General features: G+C 35.8%; 1 protein-coding gene across 1 annotated transcript in view; it reads right to left on the reverse strand.

Annotated features, from left to right (window-relative positions):
• Positions 1 to 1,097: 1,097 nt before the first annotated feature.
• SOS2 (SOS Ras/Rho guanine nucleotide exchange factor 2) overlaps positions 1,098 to 23,280 on the reverse strand; it is a 158,288-nt gene continuing 136,105 nt past the window's right edge. Inside the window, exons 17-23 of the mRNA XM_007943684.2 lie at positions 20,828 to 20,945; positions 19,626 to 19,798; positions 11,650 to 11,766; positions 9,020 to 9,281; positions 8,040 to 8,081; positions 2,787 to 2,896; positions 1,098 to 1,607 (exon numbers count right to left, since the gene is read on the reverse strand). Coding sequence (XP_007941875.1) covers positions 1,098 to 1,607; positions 2,787 to 2,896; positions 8,040 to 8,081; positions 9,020 to 9,281; positions 11,650 to 11,766; positions 19,626 to 19,798; positions 20,828 to 20,945 — 1,332 coding nt within the window. The remainder of the gene's footprint in view (positions 1,608 to 2,786; positions 2,897 to 8,039; positions 8,082 to 9,019; positions 9,282 to 11,649; positions 11,767 to 19,625; positions 19,799 to 20,827; positions 20,946 to 23,280) is intronic.

The raw sequence follows: 23,280 nt of genomic DNA on the forward strand, positions 1-23,280 counted from the left end.
TGCTACGGCACTTTCATCAAAACACGCTTTCATTACTGTAAACAAAGATGTCCAATGGCAAATAAAAGTTTTACTCCTCTGATTTAAAAAGTTTAATAAAGCTTTAAGTATTTGCTGGTTTAAAGACTACCAGTCTGAAAATATAATTTTTAAAAAAATTCTCAGTTAACACGAGATTTATAAAGAAAGGTTTTGAAGGCAAGGCAGATTTGGTTCCTATGCCGTAAGAAACTTTTCCCCAGAATTTATGAATTAGTAAAGTAGCAGATTGTATTATAAGCCTCAAGTCACTTAAATTTATATAGGTTATTAGTATTATTTTTAAATATACAATATAAACAAAACTGTACATACATGGCATATTAACTTTGTTTTTCCAAAACAATAGGCAACTCATTAGCTAAAGATACTTTAGTCTGCAAAAACAAAAGGCACATCTGAATGAGATACATGCTATATAATGGGCCCTTCTTTCTTTTCAGTAATTGAGTTAGGTAGTCTTTGTTTACATTTTGACAAAGTAATAAACACAGTGCACTCTATTGTTTTCATTCTACTTTTCATTTCTGTCAGCAGCAGCAAATACTGGCATTTAAGACATGGCATTAAAAAGTTTAAGAACAGTGGGTGCTATTCACAATTCTCCTAGATGTATGAAAAACTAGAAGATGGTCAAAGAGGTTTAAAAAGCAGTAACACTACACACCCCCTATTATTTGTGTAAATTCATTGCCTTCAAAAGGCCTTTACTACTCAAATTTGAAAGATTCCACAAATGCGCTAGCCCCTTGCAGTGCAATCAATGTCACTCTAAACTGTATTTTAGCAGAGTCTACAGTGCAAATATAAATTCTTTATACTGGCCTTTTGGCAGCACTGAGGATCTAAGACAAGGCAATGATACTGATCACCTGAGGATAATGGTGAAGAACTTCGGTGTTTTTCCAATTTTTAAAAGCTTATTTTATCAGTAGCAGTTTTTTAAGAGCATTATCTGTAAAAAGTACTAAAATACTATGCTTTTTTTTGAATAAATAAAAAAAAAAAAAGAACTTTACAAATACCATTCCAGTGTCAATGACTACAAATGGCTAAGGTCATTGAGAAGTTTCTGCATTTTCTACCAAAGGCAGTCTGTACAATGGGGGGTGCGAAAGCTCCCGTTTGTAAGTCTTTGGTGGCAGTTTCGGTAGGTGAGGGCTTGAATTCTGCCTTGGTGGAACAGGGGGAGCTGGAGGATGAGCAAGATTATTGTGACTAGAACTGAGCACATAGCATCGACGTGGTACCCTTGGAGAGGGTGTGCTAGGAGGAGTGTTTGGCGAATTTGGACATGTACTAGCGTCTCTGAACCAGTCTGGATCTCTGTGATGATGTCCCATTGGAGGTGGCTGAAGATTAAATGGACAGTTTATGAAGTGTTCTGGAGGCCGAAGGGGAACCGGTGGAGGGGTGACAGGAAGAGGATCTCTTGGTGGCGGAGGAGGTGGACTATGCAGAGGCCCATCAAATGCACCAGTAGGAGCAGGAACTCTGGGTTTTACCTTTGGAGGAGGAGGCTGTCTCGGTGGAATAGCAGGGGGGTCATCATCAGATTTCGTATTTCCCTCAAAAATAAAAATAAAAATAAAAATGTAATTATACTATACAGGCATACCTTATAGATATTTGGATTCTGTTTCTGACCAGTACAATAAAGCACTGTAATGAAGTAACACAAAACTTTTGGTTTCTCAATATATATAAAAGTTACACTATACTGGAGTGTATTAAGTATACAATAACATTATGAAAAAGTATGAAATATTATGAAAATTACTAAAATGTGACATAAAGATTCAAAGTGAGCACATACTGTGGGAAAAAAAAGGGTGCCTACAGACTTGTTTGATTCAGGGTTGCCACAAACCTTCAATTTGTAAAAAAATGCAGTATCTGTGAAGTACACTAAAGTAAAGCGCAATAAAATGAGGCCTGCCTGCACCTCTGTTCTCCTGAGAAATTTCTAAGAAAAAATTTTTTAAAAGATTAAAAAATAATTATGTATCAAATTAAATTAAGAGCCTCAAAATAGACTAATCTGGTTTAATTATTAGATTTATGAGTAGATTCCTCCCAGCTTAACTCAGAGTCTAGTTTAAAATTTTTACATATGAAATGTTCTATCTTAGAATATATAGGGTTTGGGCTTTTTGAATACATTTCATAAATTTATGAGTTATTTATTATTTATAATTATAAGCAAGTGAGTAAAAACAATACAAAGCTTTCTAGACACAAAAGAAGATGTCAAGAAGGCTTAGTGTTCCAGCTTCTGCTTACTACTACTTTTCCCAGTGAGGCTTACAGTACTGGTTCTGAGTGTGATCCAAGGACAAATAATACCAGGGAACTTGTTAGGAATTCTAATTCTCTGGCCCCACACCAGACCTACTGAATCAGAAACTCTGGGATAGGGCCGGACAATCCGGTTTTAATAAGCTCTCCAGGTGACTCTGATGCACCTTAAAGTTTGAGACCTACTGTTTGAAAGTATGAAGAATATTCTGAATACCAAAATGTTTTGAGTACTGAGTACTTCTAAGTGAAATCTATGCAGCCTCTTAGAAAAGGTATTAGGAGGATTAAACAATTATTAAAAATACTTTTCAAATACAACCATCCAAATGTTTAAAAACTATAGAAGGTAGCCAAATTATAATTGACAAAGTCTTCATAAGAAAGAGCACTATTTTGAAGATTCACAACTTTGAATAAGGTGAGACAATGCAAGTCCTATAGACTACCTTGGAATTTGAAGCATCGTGGTCAAACTTTTTTCGAGGAGGAAGAGGAGGAGGAATCAGTGGCTCTTCACTTAGTTTATGTAAACTACCACATGAACTGAAGAAAGACTCTGGAGGAGGGGGAAAAGATTAATTTAGCCACAATTCACAGTTCAATAATAAGACCAAATTTTAATCAAAAGATAAACATCTTACAGCCTTGTGATCCCGTTTGTATAACTGACTAAGTTTATCTATCCTTCCCATTAAACTATAAGCTTTTTAAGAGGAAAGTGGATGTTACTTTTTGTGCCCTTATCACCTACAGTGCCTGGTACTGTTATTTTTCATATTGCTTTTGAAAGGGGTCTTAGTAATTTATCAATTTATGTGGAATAAGTAATGTATGAGGGTACTTTTAAACATAGGTTTCTTGTATTTAAGAGGTAAAAAAGTTAATTCTTTAGGCTAAAAATAGCAGCTCACAGTGACTAAAATTTCTTGGATTTCTGGTGATGCTGAACAGTTAACTATGTTTCTTAAGATGAATTTTCTTTAATATGAACCATCATTATCTATTCATGTCCCCTGTTAATGAAATGTTTTTTCTACTGTGCATGAGGATTTTTCATACTTATTATAAATATTTTTTTTTCTTTAGGGATTTGGTTTAGAACATTCAAAATTTTATAGTCTCAATATTTTCCATTAAAGTTTAAAGCATCAAAGTTTTCTTTTGAAAAATGTACTTTATTATCATTCAATATAATGTCCCAAACTGCTGGTTCTAAAATGGCATAGTAAAGACATTTCCACCACAGAACAAGGAAAATGAGAAACAAATATAAATATCAACAGAGCCAGGACCATCTAAATCCTGAAACTACAATGTGTATGAAAGAGACAAATAGAGGAAAATGAAACCTAAATTCTTACAGACAGAGAGACTGACAGGTGAAAGCAAAATTGTTCCCCTGAACCAAAGGAAGATCAAGAGTTAAAGGCACTCATTACAATGGAAAACCTGATCATGAAAACAGAGGAACTGGATAAATCTGTAAGGAGTAATTAGAACTCCAACTCCCTATCTCCCAGCTAGTGACATACAGAAAGGCAAATACCTGATTCTTACTCCTGTAGTGGAGCTCTGGTGGCATAGTGCCTAAGACACTTGACTGCTATCCAGAAGGGTGGTGGTTCAAGCCCACCAGCCACTCCTCGGAAGGAAGGTTGGGCAATCTACCTCTGTAGTAATTTGCCTCGGAAACCCAAGTCGGGGTTGCTATGAGTCGGATCTGACTCGATGGCAGTGAGGTTTTTTTTTTTTTTGGAGGTTTATTCATTGGAGAATGTAAACCCAAGACCTGGGGACACTAGTGAGATGATGTGCTAAAACACAGAGATTCATACTAAGGTAAGACCTCCAGCCAGGAGATTCAAAGAGAAGGCTCTGGAAAAACTCAAACAGCCCTAGCAGAAAGGCCTATAGATACTGACATTTGGTGACTTCCTCACTAAAAAAAAACTCACCACTCTCCCACTCTACAGTGAAATTCAGAAGTCACCAAGTTCTGCTCACAGGCAATTTCACTTTAAAATATGAACAGAAAGCTAAGGAAATCAAACAAGAAAGGAAAGCCTCTAATTTGAAAGGCAGAGACTACAACTCAGAAGATAGGAACTCAGAGAAAAGATGCAATACCAGAAACAACAACAAAAAGAGTTTTAAAAAAACACTGTAATTAATACTCTACGAGAAGAAAGAGAAGACAGTCCTACTGTGAAACCAGAGTAGGATGCTACAAAAAGGGAATAATCTGAAGGAACTAGAAACAATTCTTGAAAATTCAAAATCATGATAGACTTTAAAAAGAAGAGTTAGAAGAGAAGATGAAGAAATCCAAGAACTCAAAATCTTTATATCCTATGAATTCTTTCTCAGGTAGCTATGAGAATGTGCTTCTAACAAATAAGGAAACAAAACAAGAACAAAAGAGGCAATGAAAGATAAAACAAAACAGAGGATTAATTGAGGATAGACAAGCTATAGGAAAGGAGCTCCAAAAAGGGGTCAAAGAAAATTAAGGAGAAGAAATTATTAAAAAATCAATACAAGGTACATTTTCCAACCAAACACCTGTATCTCCAAATTTAAAGGACTCACTAAGAATATAGCAAGATGAAAGAAAAAGATTCACATCAAAGCAGATCATTGTAAATTTATAGATTAGGAATAAAGAGAAGATCCTAAAGGTTTTCTGAACCTATTGTGGTAGCAAGAAGCTCTGGTGGTGCAATGCCTAAGGCATGTGACTGCTAACCAGAAGGTTGGAGGTTCAAACCCACTAGCCACTCTGTGGAAGGAAGACCGGGCACCCTACTAAACTAAAGGGGGTTGCTATGAGTCGGAATCGACTCGATGACACTGAGTTTGGTTTTACTGTGGTAGAGAATGCTAACTGTCCCTCAGTACACCCTTCCTTTTGTTCATTTTGTTCATGACTTTTAGCAAGGCAAAAGGCTGCATAGTTAGAGACAACATTTTTTAGCCTCTGTTGCAAATAGGTATGTCCATGTGATTAAGTTTTAGTTGATGCGATGAGAGCAGGAATGATGTGTGCAACTCCTAGACCATGCTTTTATAACAAAACTCCTTGCCCTTCACCTTCCTAATTAGCTAAAATACAGTGACAAGTGGAGCAGTTACATAAGACTCAGAGATGGAAGCTACAGGTTGAGAACTCTGAATTGCCCTGCTAGCTCAATAATCTTGTAAGGTAGTCTCCTTGCTCTGGCTGTTGTGAGAAACGAATGTTCTTTCATTTAAGTCACTGTATGTTTGGGTCCCTTGGCTATTTCAGGTACATCCTAGCCTTAAAAAAATAAAGTCATCAAGAGAGGGATTTTTGTCTCTTTTGTTTACTGCCAGTATCTCTAGCACCTAGAACAATGCCTACCCATATCAGGCTTATGCACTGAATCGGTCACCTCAGTAGCAACTATGAAAGCTAGAATAGAGAAACGGACTCAATATTCTGAGTGAAAATGATTTCAAATTCTATATCCAGTCAAACTAGTAAATGTATATATACATTTTTAGAAATGCATACATTTTTAGAAATGCAAAAACTTTATAACCTATGTATCCTTTCTTAGGTAGCTACTAGAGGATGTGTTCTATACAAAATAAGGAAATAAATCAAGAAAGATGATAAACTCAAACCAAACTCACTGCTGTCGAGTTGGATCTGACTCATAGTGATCCCTCCTTAGGTTTCCAAGGCAGTATCACTACGGAAGTAGATTGCCCAACCTTCCTTCCAAGGAGTAGCTGGTGGGTTTGAACCACTGGCCTTCTGGTTAGCAGTCAAATGCCTTAGGTACTATGCCACCAGAGCCCTAGAGATGATAATAGGGGATCTAAAAAAACAACAACCCAACAAAGAGAGGTGCAGGGAATTCCTAGGGTGGAAATGAAAGGAAGTTCTAGGGTAACAGCTAGGCAAGAGACCTCCAAACTGGAACTGGAGGACAAAAGGGCACCAAGAAGGAATTTCTAGGTTAAAAAGCAAAATAAAAACAAAAACTAAATAAACAAAAAATTTGTCTGACTTTATGAAAAACTATGCTATAACAGGTGTTAAAAGAAACTAATAAACAAAAAAAATCCCTAAGCATTAATGAGGCAATTATTAACTCCAGGAAATAGAAGTATATAAGAAAGGAAACATAACCATAGCACATACTACTTGGTTTAGCAATGAGTAATATTTACCCCAAATATGATTAAATATCATGGAGTCTTTGGGTGGCACAAAAAGTTAAATGCTCAACTACTACTAAAAGGTTGGCAGTTCAAACCTACCAGAGGCGCCTCAAAAGACAAGCCTGGCAACCTGCTTCCAAAAGGTCACAGCCTTGAAAACCTTGTAATACTTATACTCTGCATATATAAGGTCACCATGAGTCAGAAAGGAGCTCTGGTGGCATAGTGCCTAAGGCATCTGACGGCTAACCAGAAGGCTACTGGTTCAAACCCACCAGCTACTCCTTGGAAGGAAGACTGGGCAATCTACTTCCGTAGTGATATTGCCTTGGAAACCCAAGGAGGGGTCGCTATGAGTCAGATCCGACTCAATGGCACTGAGTTTGGGTTTGGTTTTTTATGAGTCAGAAACAATGGAAGGCAACTAACAACAACAACAAACATTGTCTAAAATTGATGAATCAAGAAAGAACAATATAAACATATTCAGAAATGTAGAAGTTAAAGATAAAGGGATGGAAAACATGGGGAAGGGAACTGCTTTAATTTCATTTTAAGCACTTCAGCACCATTTGCCTTTTAAACTCTGTGCATACATCACTTGATAAAAGCGTTAAGAAATACTTAAAGAACTTAGCATTTAAAAGACTAAATATTATCTAAATTATATACATTTCCTCATTCCCTGGAGAAGGATATCATGCTTGGTAAAGTGGAAGGTCAGCAAAAGAGGGGAAGGCTCTCAATGAGATAGACTGACACAGTAGCTGCAATGATGGTCTCAGGTATAGCAAGGTTGAGAGGCTGGTACAACCAGCAGTGTTTCATTCTGTTGTGCCTAGGGTCACTATGAGTTGGAGCTGACTTGAAGGCACCTAACAACAACATATGTATTACTATGCTAGATGCAGAATTCTTCCAAATAGGGAGAATTATTCCTGAGGCTGCTGTGTCCCTTTTTGGATTATTCTGTTTTAACAAATGACCACAGAGAGAAAATTAACAGTATTTATGTGGTAAGTTAAGATCAAATTAAAAATGATAGAATACTGCTTTACTTAAATACTGCCTTAATTAATAAAATGATGTAAAGATATAAGTGATCAAGGGCTAGCTTGAGAAACTGATAAAACATTTAGCATTATATTCCTATGGGAAAATGGATTGGAAAGGGTGGGGAAGGGGAGAAGTGAATGACATAAATCACTGCTTACTCTGTGCCAAGCAATGGGCTAAGTACTCTACATAGTTATCTCCTTTGATCCTAACAGGTTGGAAGATGTTATGTAATTTGTTCAAGGTCCCTAGAATACAGACAGGTTGTAAGATGATGAAAATAAACTATAGTACAGTTTAAATGACACAAAATTATAAGAAAATAATTAAATTTATAAAAATTTCATTCATTTCTTATTCTTCAAATGTTGAAACACACATATTCAAATATAAATTTAATCAACCAAATTATCTGTACAGTTATTTCACTAGAATCAACTCAAAATTCTTACTTGAATGTGGCAAGAGGACTGGTGCAAAGATGCTATTGCTGCCTAGTGGGATAAGAAAAATTAATATGAAAAGGAAGGTATTATGTATGGTTTTATTTTTAAAATATGTTTGCATAAAGTAATATACATAACAACACACACAGAGCACAGAATTTTATCATCTTTTGCCATGTTAATTTTTTAAAAATGCACCTGCAGCTCTTTGTACTGGGAAATGTTTTTCCTTTCTTAGCATAAGTGGTTCCCTCTCTATCGTAGTCCCTTTTTTAATTTCCCTCATGGAATTTACCTGTTTAGTTTTTTAATCATTATCTATTGTTCCCTTTAGAATGGTAGTGTGACCCAAAAAAGTACTAAAATATTTGCTGGATGAATAAATTTTTAAAAAATATACATAAACAATGTATAAATGATGCTTAACTCTGTTGGGTTAATCACTATTATCACATTTAGATGTCACTTTTCACACTAGTAGGAGCTCTGGTGGCATAGTGCTTAAGGCATGTGATTACTAACTATAAGGCTGGCACTTCAAACCCACTAGCCACTCCTCTGAGGGAAGACTGGCCAATCTACTTTCATAGAGATGCTGCTTCAGAAACCCAAGGAGGCATCGCTGTAAGTCAGAACCAATTCAACGGCAGTGAGTTTGGTTTTTGGTTTTTCACACACTAATAAAGAGATCTGGTGGTTCAATGCTTAAGGCATTTGGCTGCAAGCCAGAAGGTTGGCAGTTCAAAGCCATCAGCTTCTTTGCAGGAGGAAGATAGGCAATCTATTTCTGTAAAGATTTATAGCCTTGGAAACCCTATTGACCACTATGAGTTGGAATTGACTCCATGGCAGTGGGTTTGGGTTTTTGGGGTTCACACTAATATAGTTTGCCAAGGACTCTATGGTTCCCTAATTAAAAAGATAAGAAGAATTATTTGAAATACAAGATTCTTTTTCTTACCAAATGGTTTACATCAAGTACTTACCACAGGAACTGTTGAGATCCACATCTAAAAACACACTAAGGTCTGAAGAAGCAGATACGGGTGGAGTAGATGGTGTATTTGGAGAAGTTGGTGCTGACATTGTTGATTCAATCTCAGTTTCAGCAATTCGACTAAAGCTTATCTTACATGGTTCTCTTTCTAATGGTGTTGGATGACCTCGTAAAGTGCCTGAGGTAGAGCCATGTCGGGCTGCATTTGGCCTTATTCCAGGAGATTTTAAGGAGAAAATTGATTTTCTAGGCTAGAAAAAGCAAGCATAATTAACATTACTAATATTTATATCTACTTTGTTTTTATACAGTTAAGAGAGATAACAATAAAATCTAAATCTTCAAGGAGAGCCTCTAACATTATACAACACTTCTAAATATAACTGGCTTAAGTTCAAGATGGATTCAAATATAAGTAAACTTCTTTTCACAGTATGAAAATAAAATTCTTGAAAATCTTTGTGAAAACAACTATAAGATGCTCCTAAACACCTGAACCCAAACCTCTCCTTCAAACTATCTATGTCAATTTTATAAATATTTACTGGGGATGTAACATACACAGAATATTATGCTAGGTGCTTCAGAAATTTAACAATATCCTTCTTAGTTCTCTTTCATTATACTAAATGGCCAACCTTGATAGCAGTGCTTTAAAGTCTTTGGAGAAAATTCCTACCATTCCCCCCATTCCCTCCTTTAAAAAAAAAAAAAAGGAGGAAATGCTGTTAGATAGATAGAGATAAATATTGATTTGGGTGAAGAGAAGGGCAATGTACCAAATGTGAGTGACCAATATGGCAGCACTGAGGATGAGAAAGACAGAGTTACATGGGCAGTACAAACAACAAATATGAACCCCTTTGCAAATACAATACTGAGTTGTCAATGAAAGCAAACATGGGTATAGGGACGGATAGATGGGTGAACAAGCTAAACAATTATGTATGTCTAAATGGAGAGTGTATCCAAGATCATATACAGGGTTGGCAGACAATGGGCCTCTCAGGGTGCAGAAGAGTATGAAGGGATGGACACTGGGAGGAGGTAACTATGGGGAGGAAGTGGGAGGGGAGCTGCTGCATTGTAAATTTTGGTCAATGACATGAGACAAAGTATATGTGAACTGCTGTATGAAAAGTGAATTTACTCTGTAAATCTTCACCCAAATCCTAATTAAAAAAAAAAAAAAACAAACTCTGGCAGCAATAACTTAATGAAAAAAACATGGAAATCAGATTAAGTAACCTTAAGTTAAAAATTTCAATTATGCCAGTATCAACTGTGTTCTTGTTATGCAGCCTTGAAAAAGTTCTTTAATGCCTTTGACCCCTAGTTTGTCTTTGATTTATAAAATAAGATCTACAGCATACAATTGTGAGGATGAGATAATGTGAAACTACTTAGCTCACTGCTTTGCCCAAATGTGGTGTTTTAGAAATGTTTTTTACTTCCTTCTACACCTTACTTTTTCAGGATCTTAGTAATGGTTTTTCCATTACTTCTATTGCCACTGCAAACGCCAACAATAATTTGTTGTTCTTAGGTGCCGGTGAGTTGTCTCCAACTCATAGCGATCCCACGTACAGCAGAACAAAGCAATGCCCCGTCCGGTACCAGCTCCACGATCCTTGCTATACCTGAGCCCATTGTTGTAGCCACTGTGTCAATGCCATCTTGTTGAGGGCCTTCTCCTCTTTTGTTGAGCCTCCACTTTACCAAACATGATATCCTTCTCCAGGGAATGGTCCCTTCTTACAACACAACCAAACAGATGAGACAAAGTCTGGCCACTCTCGCTCTCAAGGCGCATTCCTGCGGCACTTCTTCTAGGACAGATTTGTTAGTTCTTTTTGCAGTCCATGGTACTTTCAGCATTCTTTGCTAGCACCACAACTCAAAAGCATCGACTCTTCTTTGGTCTTCCTTATTCACTGTCCAGCTCTCACATGCATATGAAGTGATTGAAAATACCATGTTTGTCTCAGGCACATCTTAGTCCTCAAGGAGACATCTTTGCTCTCCAACAATAACTAGGAACTAACTATAGCAGCAAATTCTAGTGGGAGGAGGTGAATTCCAGTGGCAACTCATCATGGTCGTGTGCTAGTTCCATGATGGGCTGCTGATTAAACTGCTGTTATCCATAGGTTGTCACTCTGATTTTCAAAAGTACATCACTGGGTATTTCTTCCTAGTCCATCTTAGTTTGAAAGCTCCACTGAAACCTGTTCAGTATCACAGCAAAACAAAAGCTAAAAAGATGGGTGGTAGCTGCATATGATGTGTACCTGGTCAGGAACTGAAACCAGGTCTCCTGCGTGGCAGGCAAGAATTCTACCACTAAACCAACACTGCCCAAAAACAGAGGATAACCAGCTTTTATTGAAAAGCTGACATTTCCACCACACTGTATGTAATTTTAGACACAGTACAGTACTCCAAAACACCTAAAACAAGCTAGTCAATTAAATTATAATTCTGAGAGTAAGCTGTTAAGCACCAAAAATAGTATTTTTTTAAAATAAAACAATTTATCTAAAATTTGTTATAAGGGCATTTTCTCTTATGTCTTAAAACTTTGTATTACAAGCTGCAGAAGAAAGGTAATGAACTTACAAATCGAGGTGGCTGTTTGCAGTTTCGGGGCTCAATTTCTAGTGACTTGTTAAACAAATAGTCTGTAAATTCTTTTTCAGATGCACTTCCCATGGGGTTAAGGTTTTCAAAGAACCTCTGGAATTAAAGAAATACCCGTAAGTATATATTTAAGATCTTATTAAAACACTGTTTATTTCAACCAAGTTACAGTTAAAAAACTATTACCAAATTATGAGATCATAATGTCTAAAAAAACAAAGTACACAAGGATTGCTGACTCCAGTCTCCCTACTTTTTGAAAGTTGTATATTCTAGTCTTAAAATTTTATTAAGATACACAGACTTGCATTTTATTACAATCTTAATGGATAATTAGCATAACTTATCCCTTAGTTATTTCTACTCATTATAACAATGACAAAATGATCACCAGTAAGTGTTTAGAAAACAATTTTAAGTATAACCCACCATGAAACTTTGATAATCAGAAAAAGAAGTGGAGATAAATTGGATTAATGTCTACTGAAAATTTCAAGAACAATTATAAACAAACTTTTCTAATGCTAACCTCTAGCAATCTAACTTTTGTCTTTAATTTAAAATTAAAAATATTTTCCTAATAAAAACAAATTCAAAATGGATTAAGGACATAAGCGTGCAAAATAAAACCATAAATCCTTAGAAAAATAACCAAAAGCAACAATCAGGTCTAGCTTTCAACAATGGTTTATCTAATCTAATAACAAAAGCACAAACAGAAAAAGACAATATAAATGGGACCTCATAAAAATTAAAAACTTTTGTTCATCAAAAGACTTTACTGAAAAAGTGAAAAGACAAGCTACCAACAGGGAGAATAACTTCAGAAACTATATAACCAACAAGAATCTAATAATCAAAAACTATGTAAAACTTTGACAATTTAACAACCAAAAGACAAATAATGCAATCATAAAATAGGCAAAAGACTTGAATAGATATTATATCAAAGAGGACATTCAATTCAAGTGGCCACCAAACACATGAAAAGATGCTCAGTGTCATTAGTTATCAGAGAAATACAAATCAAAACCACAAAGAGCTGCCACTATACTTCCACTAGGATGACTAAGATTAAAAAACAGAAAAACAGAAAGCAACCAGTGTTGGCAAGGGTGCAGGGAAATATCCACTGCTGGTGGGAATGCAAAATGGTACAGCCACTGTGCAAAACAGTATTGCTGTTGTTATGTGCTGTTGAGTCGGATCCAACTCATAGCGACTCCTCCTTCGGTTTCCGAGGCAGTATCACTGCGGAAGTAGATTGCCCCATTTTCCTTCCAAGGAGTGGCTGGTGGGTTTGAACCGCCAGCCTTCTGGTTAGCAGTCAAGTGCCTTAGCCACTATGCTACCAGAGCTCCTCAAAACAGTATGGTGGTTCCTCAAAAAAAAATCTAAAAATAGAACTACCATATGACTTAGCAATTCCTTTTGTAGGTATATAATTAAAAGACTTGAATATAAAGCACAAGTCTCAAAAACAGACTTGTACACCAATGTTCACTGCAGCATTATTCACGATAGCCAAAAGATGGAAACAACCTAAATGTCCTTCAACAGATGAATGGATAAACAATGGTACATATATACAATTTAATATTACTCAGCCAGTAGGAGAAATGAAGTCTTGATACATGCTACAGTATGGATGAAGTCTGAAGACATTATGCTGAGTGAAATAAGCCAATTACAAAAGGACAAATATTATATGACCTCATTTATATAAAAAGACAAGAAAAGGCAAATGTACATAGATTAACGTTTATTAGCGTTTACCAGAGGCAAGAGGGAGGGGAGAAAGAGTGGGTAATGGTGATGGAAATAACACATTGATTAAGGGCAGTGATGCACAGTCAATGATTGTAATTATTGTCAATAAGTTGTACACCTGTCAAAAGTTAAACTGTCAAAAGTTGTAATATAGACATATTTATGGTAACAAAAAAAAAAGTAGCTGTTGAGGCTGCTTACATACAACCAAAAATCTCATGAGATTTTGTTCCTTGGTTTGAAGGTAGAGGGTCATGGTTTCATGGGACATCCCTAATAACATGTTTGGTGCTTATTCTTCTCCTAGGCATTTGACTGCTAACCAGAAGGCTGGTGGTTCAAACCCACCAGCCACTCCTCAGAAGGAAAGTTGGATAATCTACTTCTGTAGTGATACTGCCTCAGAAACCCAAGGAGGGGTTGCTATGAGTCGGATCCTACTCGACAGCAGTGTGTTTTGTGTTAGTTCCTTCCAAGTGCCTAAGGTCTTACAAGCAGCTATCCAAAGCACAATTGGTCTCTGTTCACCTGGAGCAGCAGAGAAGTAGGACAGTCAGGAATAGAAGGACTTGTCATGCACTAGAGACACGTCATCAGGAAAGACCAGTCCCTGGAGAAGGACATCATACTTGGTAAAACAGAGGGTCAGTGAAAAAGACGAAGACCCTCAACAAGATGAAATGGCACAGTGGCTGCAACAATGAGCTCAAACATAGCAACAACTGTGAGGATGGTGCAGAACTGGGCAGTGTTCTGTTCTGTTGTACCCGGGGTGACTATGAGTCAGAACTGACGGGACAGCATCTAGTAACAATAAAAACAATGGGAAAATGTTGGTAATTGACTCCATAAACAAATGCCACCTTTGCCTTGAGACCAGAATTGGATGGTGCTTGGTTACCTTTATTGAATGTTTTGATCAAAGATTCCATATAAGAACAGATTCCATACAGAACAGAATTTCAAATGCTCATGGACTGTATGTAGGCTATCTGGAGCCATGGAGGATAGATGAACCCTGAAACTATTGTCCTGAGATAATCTTTAAACCTTAAACCAAAAATACCCCTGAAATCATCTTAAATCCAAACAACAGCTTAACTTAACTCAAACAAACAAAAAAAACTCACTGCCGTAGAGTTGGATCTGACTCACAGCGACCCTTCCCTCGGTTTCCGAGGTGGTATCACTACTGAAGTAGACTGCCCAATCTTCCTTCTGAGGAGTGTCTGGTGGGTTTCAACTGCCAGCCTTCTGGTTAGCAGTCAAATGCCTTAGGCACTATGCCACCAAAGCTCCTGCCTTGAACATTATGTTCTTTTATGAAGTATTTACGTGGGATCAAAGTGACAACAGCAACTCGAAAGATTAGATAGGGGGCACTGTAGGGCAGTGAGTTTATTTTAATAACGGAGGGATAACTTAGAAAAGGAATGTGAGAATGGTTACCTAACTTGAAGAATGTAATCTATGTCATTAAACTGTACATGTAGAAACTGTTGAATTGGCTATGTTTTGCTGTGTATATTCGCAACAACAGTAATGTTTTAAAAAATATTTGCTAAGCTTAAATTGAAGTATTTAACAGAATATTTACATGATTAAAAAAAAAAAAAAAGCTCACTGCTATCGAGTAGGATCTGACTCACAGTGACCCCTCCTTGGGTTTCTGAGGTGGTATCACTACGGAAATAGATTGCCCAATCTTCCTTCTGAAGAGTGGCTGGTGGGTTTGAATCTCACCAGCCTTCTAGTTAGCAGTCAAATGCCTTAGGCAGTACGCCACCAGAGCTCCTCTTACATGATTTAGTAAAGTGAAAACAAAACAGTAATCTCACTAGCAAGAGATCTCACTGTCAACATTTTAGTGTTAGAATATCCTAATGTTTTTACTGTGTATGTGAATACATGCATCTATATATATGTTTCCTATTTTTTTTTTTGCAAAATTGGGATCACATATTCATTATTTTTAATTTTTAGATTCAATGATTTTCCCCCCATATTGTTTACTTATTTTATAAAGCACTAATATTAATGCTATAGTAGAGATATCAACTGGATGTTTCAGAATTTATTTAACCAATCCCCAGATAGATAGTTGATCAGAAATGTTTCCGTACTTGTCTGATTTCCTCAGCAATACTGCGTAGAAGAGAATTACCGAATTTAACTTCATTTAATTTTTAAGTGGTTTAGAATATGTATATATTCTAAAGAGGAGCTCTCTAAGGAGCGCTGGTAGCATAGTGCCTAAGGCACTTGACTGCTAACCAGAACCTGCTGGTTCAAACCCATCAGCTACTCCTTGGAAGGAAGGTTGAAAAATCTACTTCCATAGTGATACCACCTCAGAAACCTAAGGAGGGGTCGCTACGAGTTGGGGCTGACTCCACGGCACATCATAACAACAACAACAAATATATATATATATATATATATATAGAGGTACAGATTTGAGCAGTAGGCAAATGAGCTTTACAAAAGTCTAGTCAAAAAATCTCAAATTTTAGGCATTCTGTTAACTTCAAGAAAATGATAGTTGGGCCTATAAAACAAACAATAATACCTGAGAAGAATGTGCTCATTAGGATAATCAACTACAAGAGACCAAAAAGACATTTGCCCAAAATCAAAAGTTGAGAAGGCAGGAAAGGACAGGGAAACAAGACAAATGGAAATGGGGAACCCAAGGAGGAAAAGGAGTGAGTGCTGACACATAGCAGAGATTTTTGCAACCAATGCCATGGAACTATATCTATGTATGAATTACTGATTGGAAATCTAATTTACTATGTAAACTTTTACCTAAAGCACAATAAAACATTGAAAAAAAAAATATTATTCCTCTAACAACATTAAAACAATTTGTTCTTATATTCTGGTTAGCTAAATTAGATTACATGATCCTACAGTAATCTAAAGATTTATAAGATCCTACTGTTATTGGGCAATCTACTTCTGTAGTGATACTGCCTCAGAAACCCAAGGGGTCACTGTGAGTAGGATCTGACTCGACGGCCCTGAGTTTGGTTTTTGGTTTCTGGTTGTGGCTAATGCATTTGTCTGCTAAGCAACAGGTCAGTGTTTTGAACCCACCAGCCATGTGCAGGAGAAAGATGAGGTCTCCTTCCACAAAGATTCACAGCATTGGAAGCCCTAAGGGGACAGTTCTACTCTGTCCTATAGGCTCACTATAAGTCAGAATCTATTCGATGGCAGTGGGTTAGGTATTTTTTTAACAGTAATTTAAAGCTATTAACAGTATTACTTAGCTTGGTTACCATGATTTGAAAAGTAAATAGCTATTTTGTCTACATTTTAAACTTTTATTTAGACACAATCATAAAGAAGGTATTTCCTAAAGAACTAATGCTTTAAATGATGGTAGGAAGCCTAGACCATGTCACAAAAACATATTAACAGGTATGCCTCTGAGACATGAATTCAAAAGTACTATTTTGAGTATGTTGTTTTGTGCCAATGAGTCAATTCTGATTATATGACAAAGTAAAACTGCCCCATGGGTTTTCTAGGTTATAATCTTTACATGAGCAGATCTTCAGGGCTTTTCTCTCACAAAATGGGTGATGGGTTCAAGCCACTGATCTTTTGGTTAGCAGCTGAGTACTCTCACTACTGCTGCCATCAGCGTTCCAATTTAACATTTCTATAAGCAAATATGTTGTGAACTCTAATTTGGGCTTCAAGAATATATTAACATAGAAGGAAAAGGGGAAGGGGTTAGCAGTGATGGAAAGATCACGTTTATTATGGGTAGGGTTGTATAGCCAATTATTGTAATTGCTGTTAAGCTGTAAGCCTGTAAAAAGGAGAACTGTTGTATAATATAAATGCCCCCCCCCCAAAAAAAAAAGAGTAGCTGCTGAGATTGCTTCTGTACAGCAAATATCTCATGGGATTTGGTTTCTTGGTTTGGAGGTTTTAGGGCCATGGTTTCAGGGGACATCCCAGTTAATTGGTCTAATAAGATGTTTAGTCCTCTTGTTCTACCTCCTAGTTGACTGTGTAGTGGCCAGAGTCTTAAATGCTTGCAAGCAGTCATCTAAGGCACAACAACTGGTCTCTATTAGCCTGGAGCAACAGAAGAGGAAGGGCTATCAGGAATAGAAGGAAGATACGGAATGTTTTTGGTAACTGCCTCCATGAACGACTGCCTGCGATGTATAAGACCAGAAAACTGGATGGTGCCAACTACCATTACTAAACATTTTGATCAAAGATTCCATAGAAGAATCCTGATCAAAAGGAGTAAAAAGCAGAATTTCAAAATCTCATGGCCTCCAGACTTCCTCAGGCTGTGAAGGTTAGATGAACTTCTGAAAACCTATCATCATGAAATAATCTTTAAGTCTTAAACCAAAAATATACCCTGAAGTCTTCTTAAAACCAAACAATAGTTTAGCTTAACTACTAAGAAATGTCAACTTTGAGCATTTTGCTCTTTTAAGAACTATCTATATGGGATCAATGTGACAACATAACTCAAAAGATTACACAGAAACCTTAGGAGAGCAATGAATTTATGTTAATTGGGGGAGGAGTAACTCAGAAATGGAGGGTGAAAATGGCCGCCCAACTAGAAGAATGTAATCAGTGTCACTAAATTATACATGTAGAAAGTGCTGAATTGGTGTATGCTTTACTGTGTAATTCTCAACAACAAAAATAATTTTTAAAAAGTTTTTTTTAAAAAAGAAAGAATATGATAGCATTGTGCAGGTTCAACATCACAGATGGTTGGCCCACTGGTAAAGAAGTGGTATGAAATAGGTGACCACGAGTTTATCACTACTTTCTTTAGAGCAAATATCTCTACATTTGCATAAATGGTGTCCTTTAGGTCATTCTTTCTTTGGATTTTTGGGTACTGTGTTTTGAACATAAGGTGCTTTTGCCAGAATAGTTACCACCTCACAATGTACAAGGGTGGTGATAATGGTGGTCAATCTGTAGTTTATGTCTGAAAATTTAGCCCAATTTTTAATTTAACATATTTTCTGATTCTGATTGATAGTTCTTATATGTTCTGAATTTAAAATAAGTATAACACAATAAAATACATTTAATATAAACACAATATACCATAATTTACTGATTTAGAGAGTAATCTACAATCTTACCACAGAATCATTATGAACTATTGCTCAGAGTAGAACGTCAGCTGACAAAATGTTAGAAAAACTATCTTTTCCTATGTATATAAACTTCTCCACTTTTCCCTTATTTAAAAACAGTGCTCTTATGAAGGTATCATTTAATATTGTATGTTGTTGTTGTGAGGTGCCGTCGAGTCATCTCCAACTCATAGCAGCCCCATGCATAGCAGAACAAAACACTGCCTGGTCCTGCACCACCTCCACGATCCTTGCTATACTTGCCCATTGTTGCAGCCACTGTGTCAATCCATCTCATTGGGAGCCTTCCCCTCTTTCGTTGACCCTCCACTTTACCAAGCATGATATCCTTTCTCCAGGGAATGGTTCCTTTTTACAACATGACCAAAGTAGGTGAGGTGAAGTCTTATCATTCTTGCTTCCAAGGAACATTCCAGCTGCACTTCTTCCAGGACAGATTTGTTAGTTCTTTTAGCACGTGTAAAATACTAAAAGAGCTATCAATCAATGATAGCAGTATAGCAGTGGATTTTTTTTTTTTTTTTTTAACTGAATGGACATCAAAAGACTTTTTCCATTCCATTCTGTCATTTACTTTTTGGGAGTGTTACCTGAAACGGTTGCTCAAAAAAGGAGTACTTTCAACAGAACCAAACCTACTGCCATTGAGTTGATTCTGACTAATAGTGACCCTGTAAGAGAGAGTAGATGGAACTGCCCCGTAGGGTTTCCAAGGCTGCAAATCTCTAATAGAGAAGTGAACTGCCTCATCTTTCTCCTAAGAAACAGCTGATGGGTTTGAACTGTCAGCCTTTTGGTTAACAGCAGAATGCTTTAACCACTATGCCACCAGAGCTCCTTTTCAAGAGAAAGTGCCTATAATATTAATAACTGCTGACTGCTAGTCCAGAACATCTAATATTTAACACTGTTACCTACTGATTAACTATGAGCTCTTTATTACTTTCATAGCAAAAGTAACAGTATAATGTGTGGTTATGATATTTAACATATTCTCTATAAAAGGTAAGCAAAGAAAATATTTACCCTCATTTCTGGTTCTATCCGTAAACAGTAAGGTTGATTCTGATACTGCTGAATTTCTCCAGTAATTTCAGCTACTTTCCTTCTCTTACTGAAATTGATTAAATCTTTCCCTTTCTTTTTTAAAAAGTCATTATTCCCTTCTTCAGTCTTCAAAATATTTGTTAAATATATCCCTAGTAAGAAAAGTATTTAAAAACAGGTCATTTAATCAGCTCCTTGGGAAAACAATTTTTCTAGAACAGTTGAAGATATCTATATCCTATAATCCATCAATTCTACTTTTAAAATGTTAATAAGTTGCTAATATACTTAATCATTAATTCTCCATTAATTAAATATTAATAAATATTTCCAATATGGAAAGGATTTAAAATAAAAAAAGCAGAGTTTTGAAAAGCTTAATTTGACAGTTCTTAGACTGATAGTCTGAAATTAAAAGGAGGCTCATTCACAAAGTCTAAATCAAAGTCCGTAATGTAGACAGAAAAATATTCTTCACTCTAGGAGAGTTAGAAAGATTTTAGTTCTTTTCTCATGCATAATTGCTGATTCATTTAAATCAATGGTTCTCAAATAAGGTAAATTTTGCCCCCCAGAGGATATATGGCAATGTCTGGAGGCATTTTTGCTTATCACAACTATAAGGTGCTACTGACATCGAGTAGAAGTCCAGGGATGCTGTCAACATATTCTAGGCTGCTTAGGACAGGACCCCACAACTAAGAATTATTTGTTCAAAATGTCAGTAGTAACAAAGTTGAGAAAGCATAATTTAAACCATTCAATTTCCACAGTATTTAAGAAAGGTTCACATTGTAAAGTCCTGCTTAATAAATTACATAATAATATCTTAATTCTGATTTTAAAAAATCACTTAAATGCCTTTAATTAAAAAGAAAATAAACACTATATATGTGACATACAGAGACATAATAAAAATAATAACACTTCATGAGTGCCTACTATATGTCAGACTTTGCACTAGGTAGTATTTAAATATTTTAACCTTTGCAACAATCCTATGAGGTAATTATCAAAATATTCATTTTAAAGACAAAGAAATAGAGATTTAAAATTTTATTTATCAGTGCAGCACAGATGAACTCAGGTATGAAATCAGAATAACCTGCCTTTAAAGATTTCCCTCTTTTGACTACAACATACTCTCCCCAAAAATATAATATCCATATTTAGTAACTTACCAAAAAAAGGCACACAAGGTGGATTGATTGACTTAAGTTTTGCTAAATATTTTTTAAAATGATCTTGACTTAATTCCACAGCTTCATCCAAAATTCTCCGTTTTCTTTCTTGCAATGCCTTTAAAATATATAAGTTGGGTCTATATATATATTCTTTATATCATTCAACCATTTTATAGATGCAGAATTGAATTTTATAAATTTTTCAAATATTTTTATTAAAATGAATAGTATTGCTTTATGTACTTGCACCTGAAATGATTTCTGTCTTTCCTATAAATATAAAAAGAACTAAAACCTTCTTTTTTATATATAGAGAGGGTTAAACAATAAAAAAAAAAAAAAATTCTTCTTCAGGACTTTATTAGTTACAATTAGCTATTGCTAATAGCTGTAGGAGAAAAGAATTATAAAGGTTTCTCATGCTATCCGGAAGTACAGTGTTCCTATGAAACTTTGGAAAGCCAAAATGGTGTCAAGGTGAAGAAGCAACTACCACTGATTTACATGGGAAAAATTTTCACACACTTCCAAAATCTTATGAAGTAACACACAACCTACAATAACACTAACATCCAGTGTTCACAGACACAGTTCAAAGCTATGATGGCTTGATACTGAGAAGCTGAGTATAGTTCTGGAGAAGGAGCTTGGCAATACTACTTTCCACTCTCGCTACTAGAGGTACACGCTGCATCTCCAACAGCTTGCTGCAAAACAAATGCTGAATACTCGCTTTGCTTTTCCTCTTCTTTCATAAAAGCAAAAATCCACTTTGGATTTCTTTCGATTAGCAAAAACAAGTACTAACGTAGTTCTCTTATAAAGGGGAAGTGGCATAGAGTGAAATTTGGAAAAGCAAGGGATCTTAACATCTCAGCGTTCAAATATTTTCCCACTGACATGTATTTTGGAGTTCATGGCAGGGCTCAGGGTAAGGAAGATAGGCTGTGGAAGGAAGAGACAACTTGAACAAAAATCTAGTAAACCAAATAAGCAGTCTTTTCTTTTAGATTTCATAATTATAAATACTATTATAAGACATTTATACTTTCTAATTGGAAGTTAATGTTAAGTATATACGTTAAAAAAAAAAAGAATCCAAAGCAAGTATTTAATGAAGAACCACTGACAGTATTTCCTTAACAAAAAAGCCAAAGATGACTACATTGTAACTTTTATTCAATATTGTTCAGAAGGCCTTGACAAGAAAAAGAAAGAACTTGGACTAAAAAAAAAAAAAAAAAAACCTCCAACAGTGTTCACAGAAGACATGATTGTAAAGAAACCCCAATGAATCTACATACAAAGTGCTACTAAGAGAACTTAGCAATGTTGCTAAAAAAAAAAAACTTGGTCTAAAAAAAAAAAAAAAAAACCTCCAACAGTGTTCACAGAAGACATGATTGTAAAGAAACCCCAATGAATCTACATACAAAGTGCTACTAAGAGAACTTAGCAATGTTGCTAAAGTCAATATGTAAAAACCAACTGTATTTTAAAATATCATCACTAAGGAAAACATGATTTTTAAAAATAATTTAAGTATAACAAAAGAAAAGTAAGATCTCTGTCTAGAAAACCATGAAACTTTCTTAAATAACTAAATGGAGATATATTTCATGTTCATGAAAGACTCAGGAGAAGACCCATTATTATTGTAAAAATGTCAGTTCTTCTCCAATTGATTTATAGATTCAATGTAATTGCTATCAAAATTTCGGGCTTTTTTGAAAATGAAGCTTAAACTGATTCTAAAACTTACATGGAAATGAAAAGTGCCACGAATAAGCAAGACATTTCTGACAAAGAGTAAGACTGAAGACATGTCCTACTATACTTTATCAAGACTTAGTATAAAACTTATGGTAATTTAGACATATGAGACTAGCACAGGGAATAATCAAACAGAATTAAGGAACAGAATAGAGAAATCAGAAATAGGTCCACACATTTAGGGAAACTCATTAAGACACAGCTCACACTGCCAGTCGGTAGTAAAAAGAATTATGCTTTTTAATAAATGTGTGGGAGCAACTGCGTATCTATACAGAACAAAAAAATCAGATTCCAACCTCACCCTATTTCCAGATGGATTTATATGAAAGACAAAACATGAAGACAATAGAGGAGAATTTGTTAAATAAGACACCAAAAAGCACAAACCAGGAAGGAAAAAGTAAGTGAATTAGACTACATAAAAACTTTTGTTCGTGAAAGGCATCATTAAAAAGGTGAAAAGGGAAGCCTAAATCTGGGAAGTGATATTTTCAAAACACATAATTGACAAAGTATTAGAATCCAGAATACATAGAGAACTCACACAAATCAGTAAGAAACCCCCCCACAGAAAACACTATCAAAAATTTGCCTCAAGAAAAAACACCAGGAGTTCTGGCAAGATGGCGGACTAGGCAGAAGGACTGCACAGACCCTCTTCAACAAAGAAAAGG

The sequence above is a fragment of the Orycteropus afer genome, unplaced genomic scaffold, assembly GCF_000298275.1.
Source record: "Orycteropus afer afer isolate SDZICR_OR568_19922 unplaced genomic scaffold, OryAfe1.0 scaffold00111, whole genome shotgun sequence".
Classification (NCBI taxonomy): Eukaryota; Metazoa; Chordata; class Mammalia; order Tubulidentata; family Orycteropodidae; genus Orycteropus; species Orycteropus afer.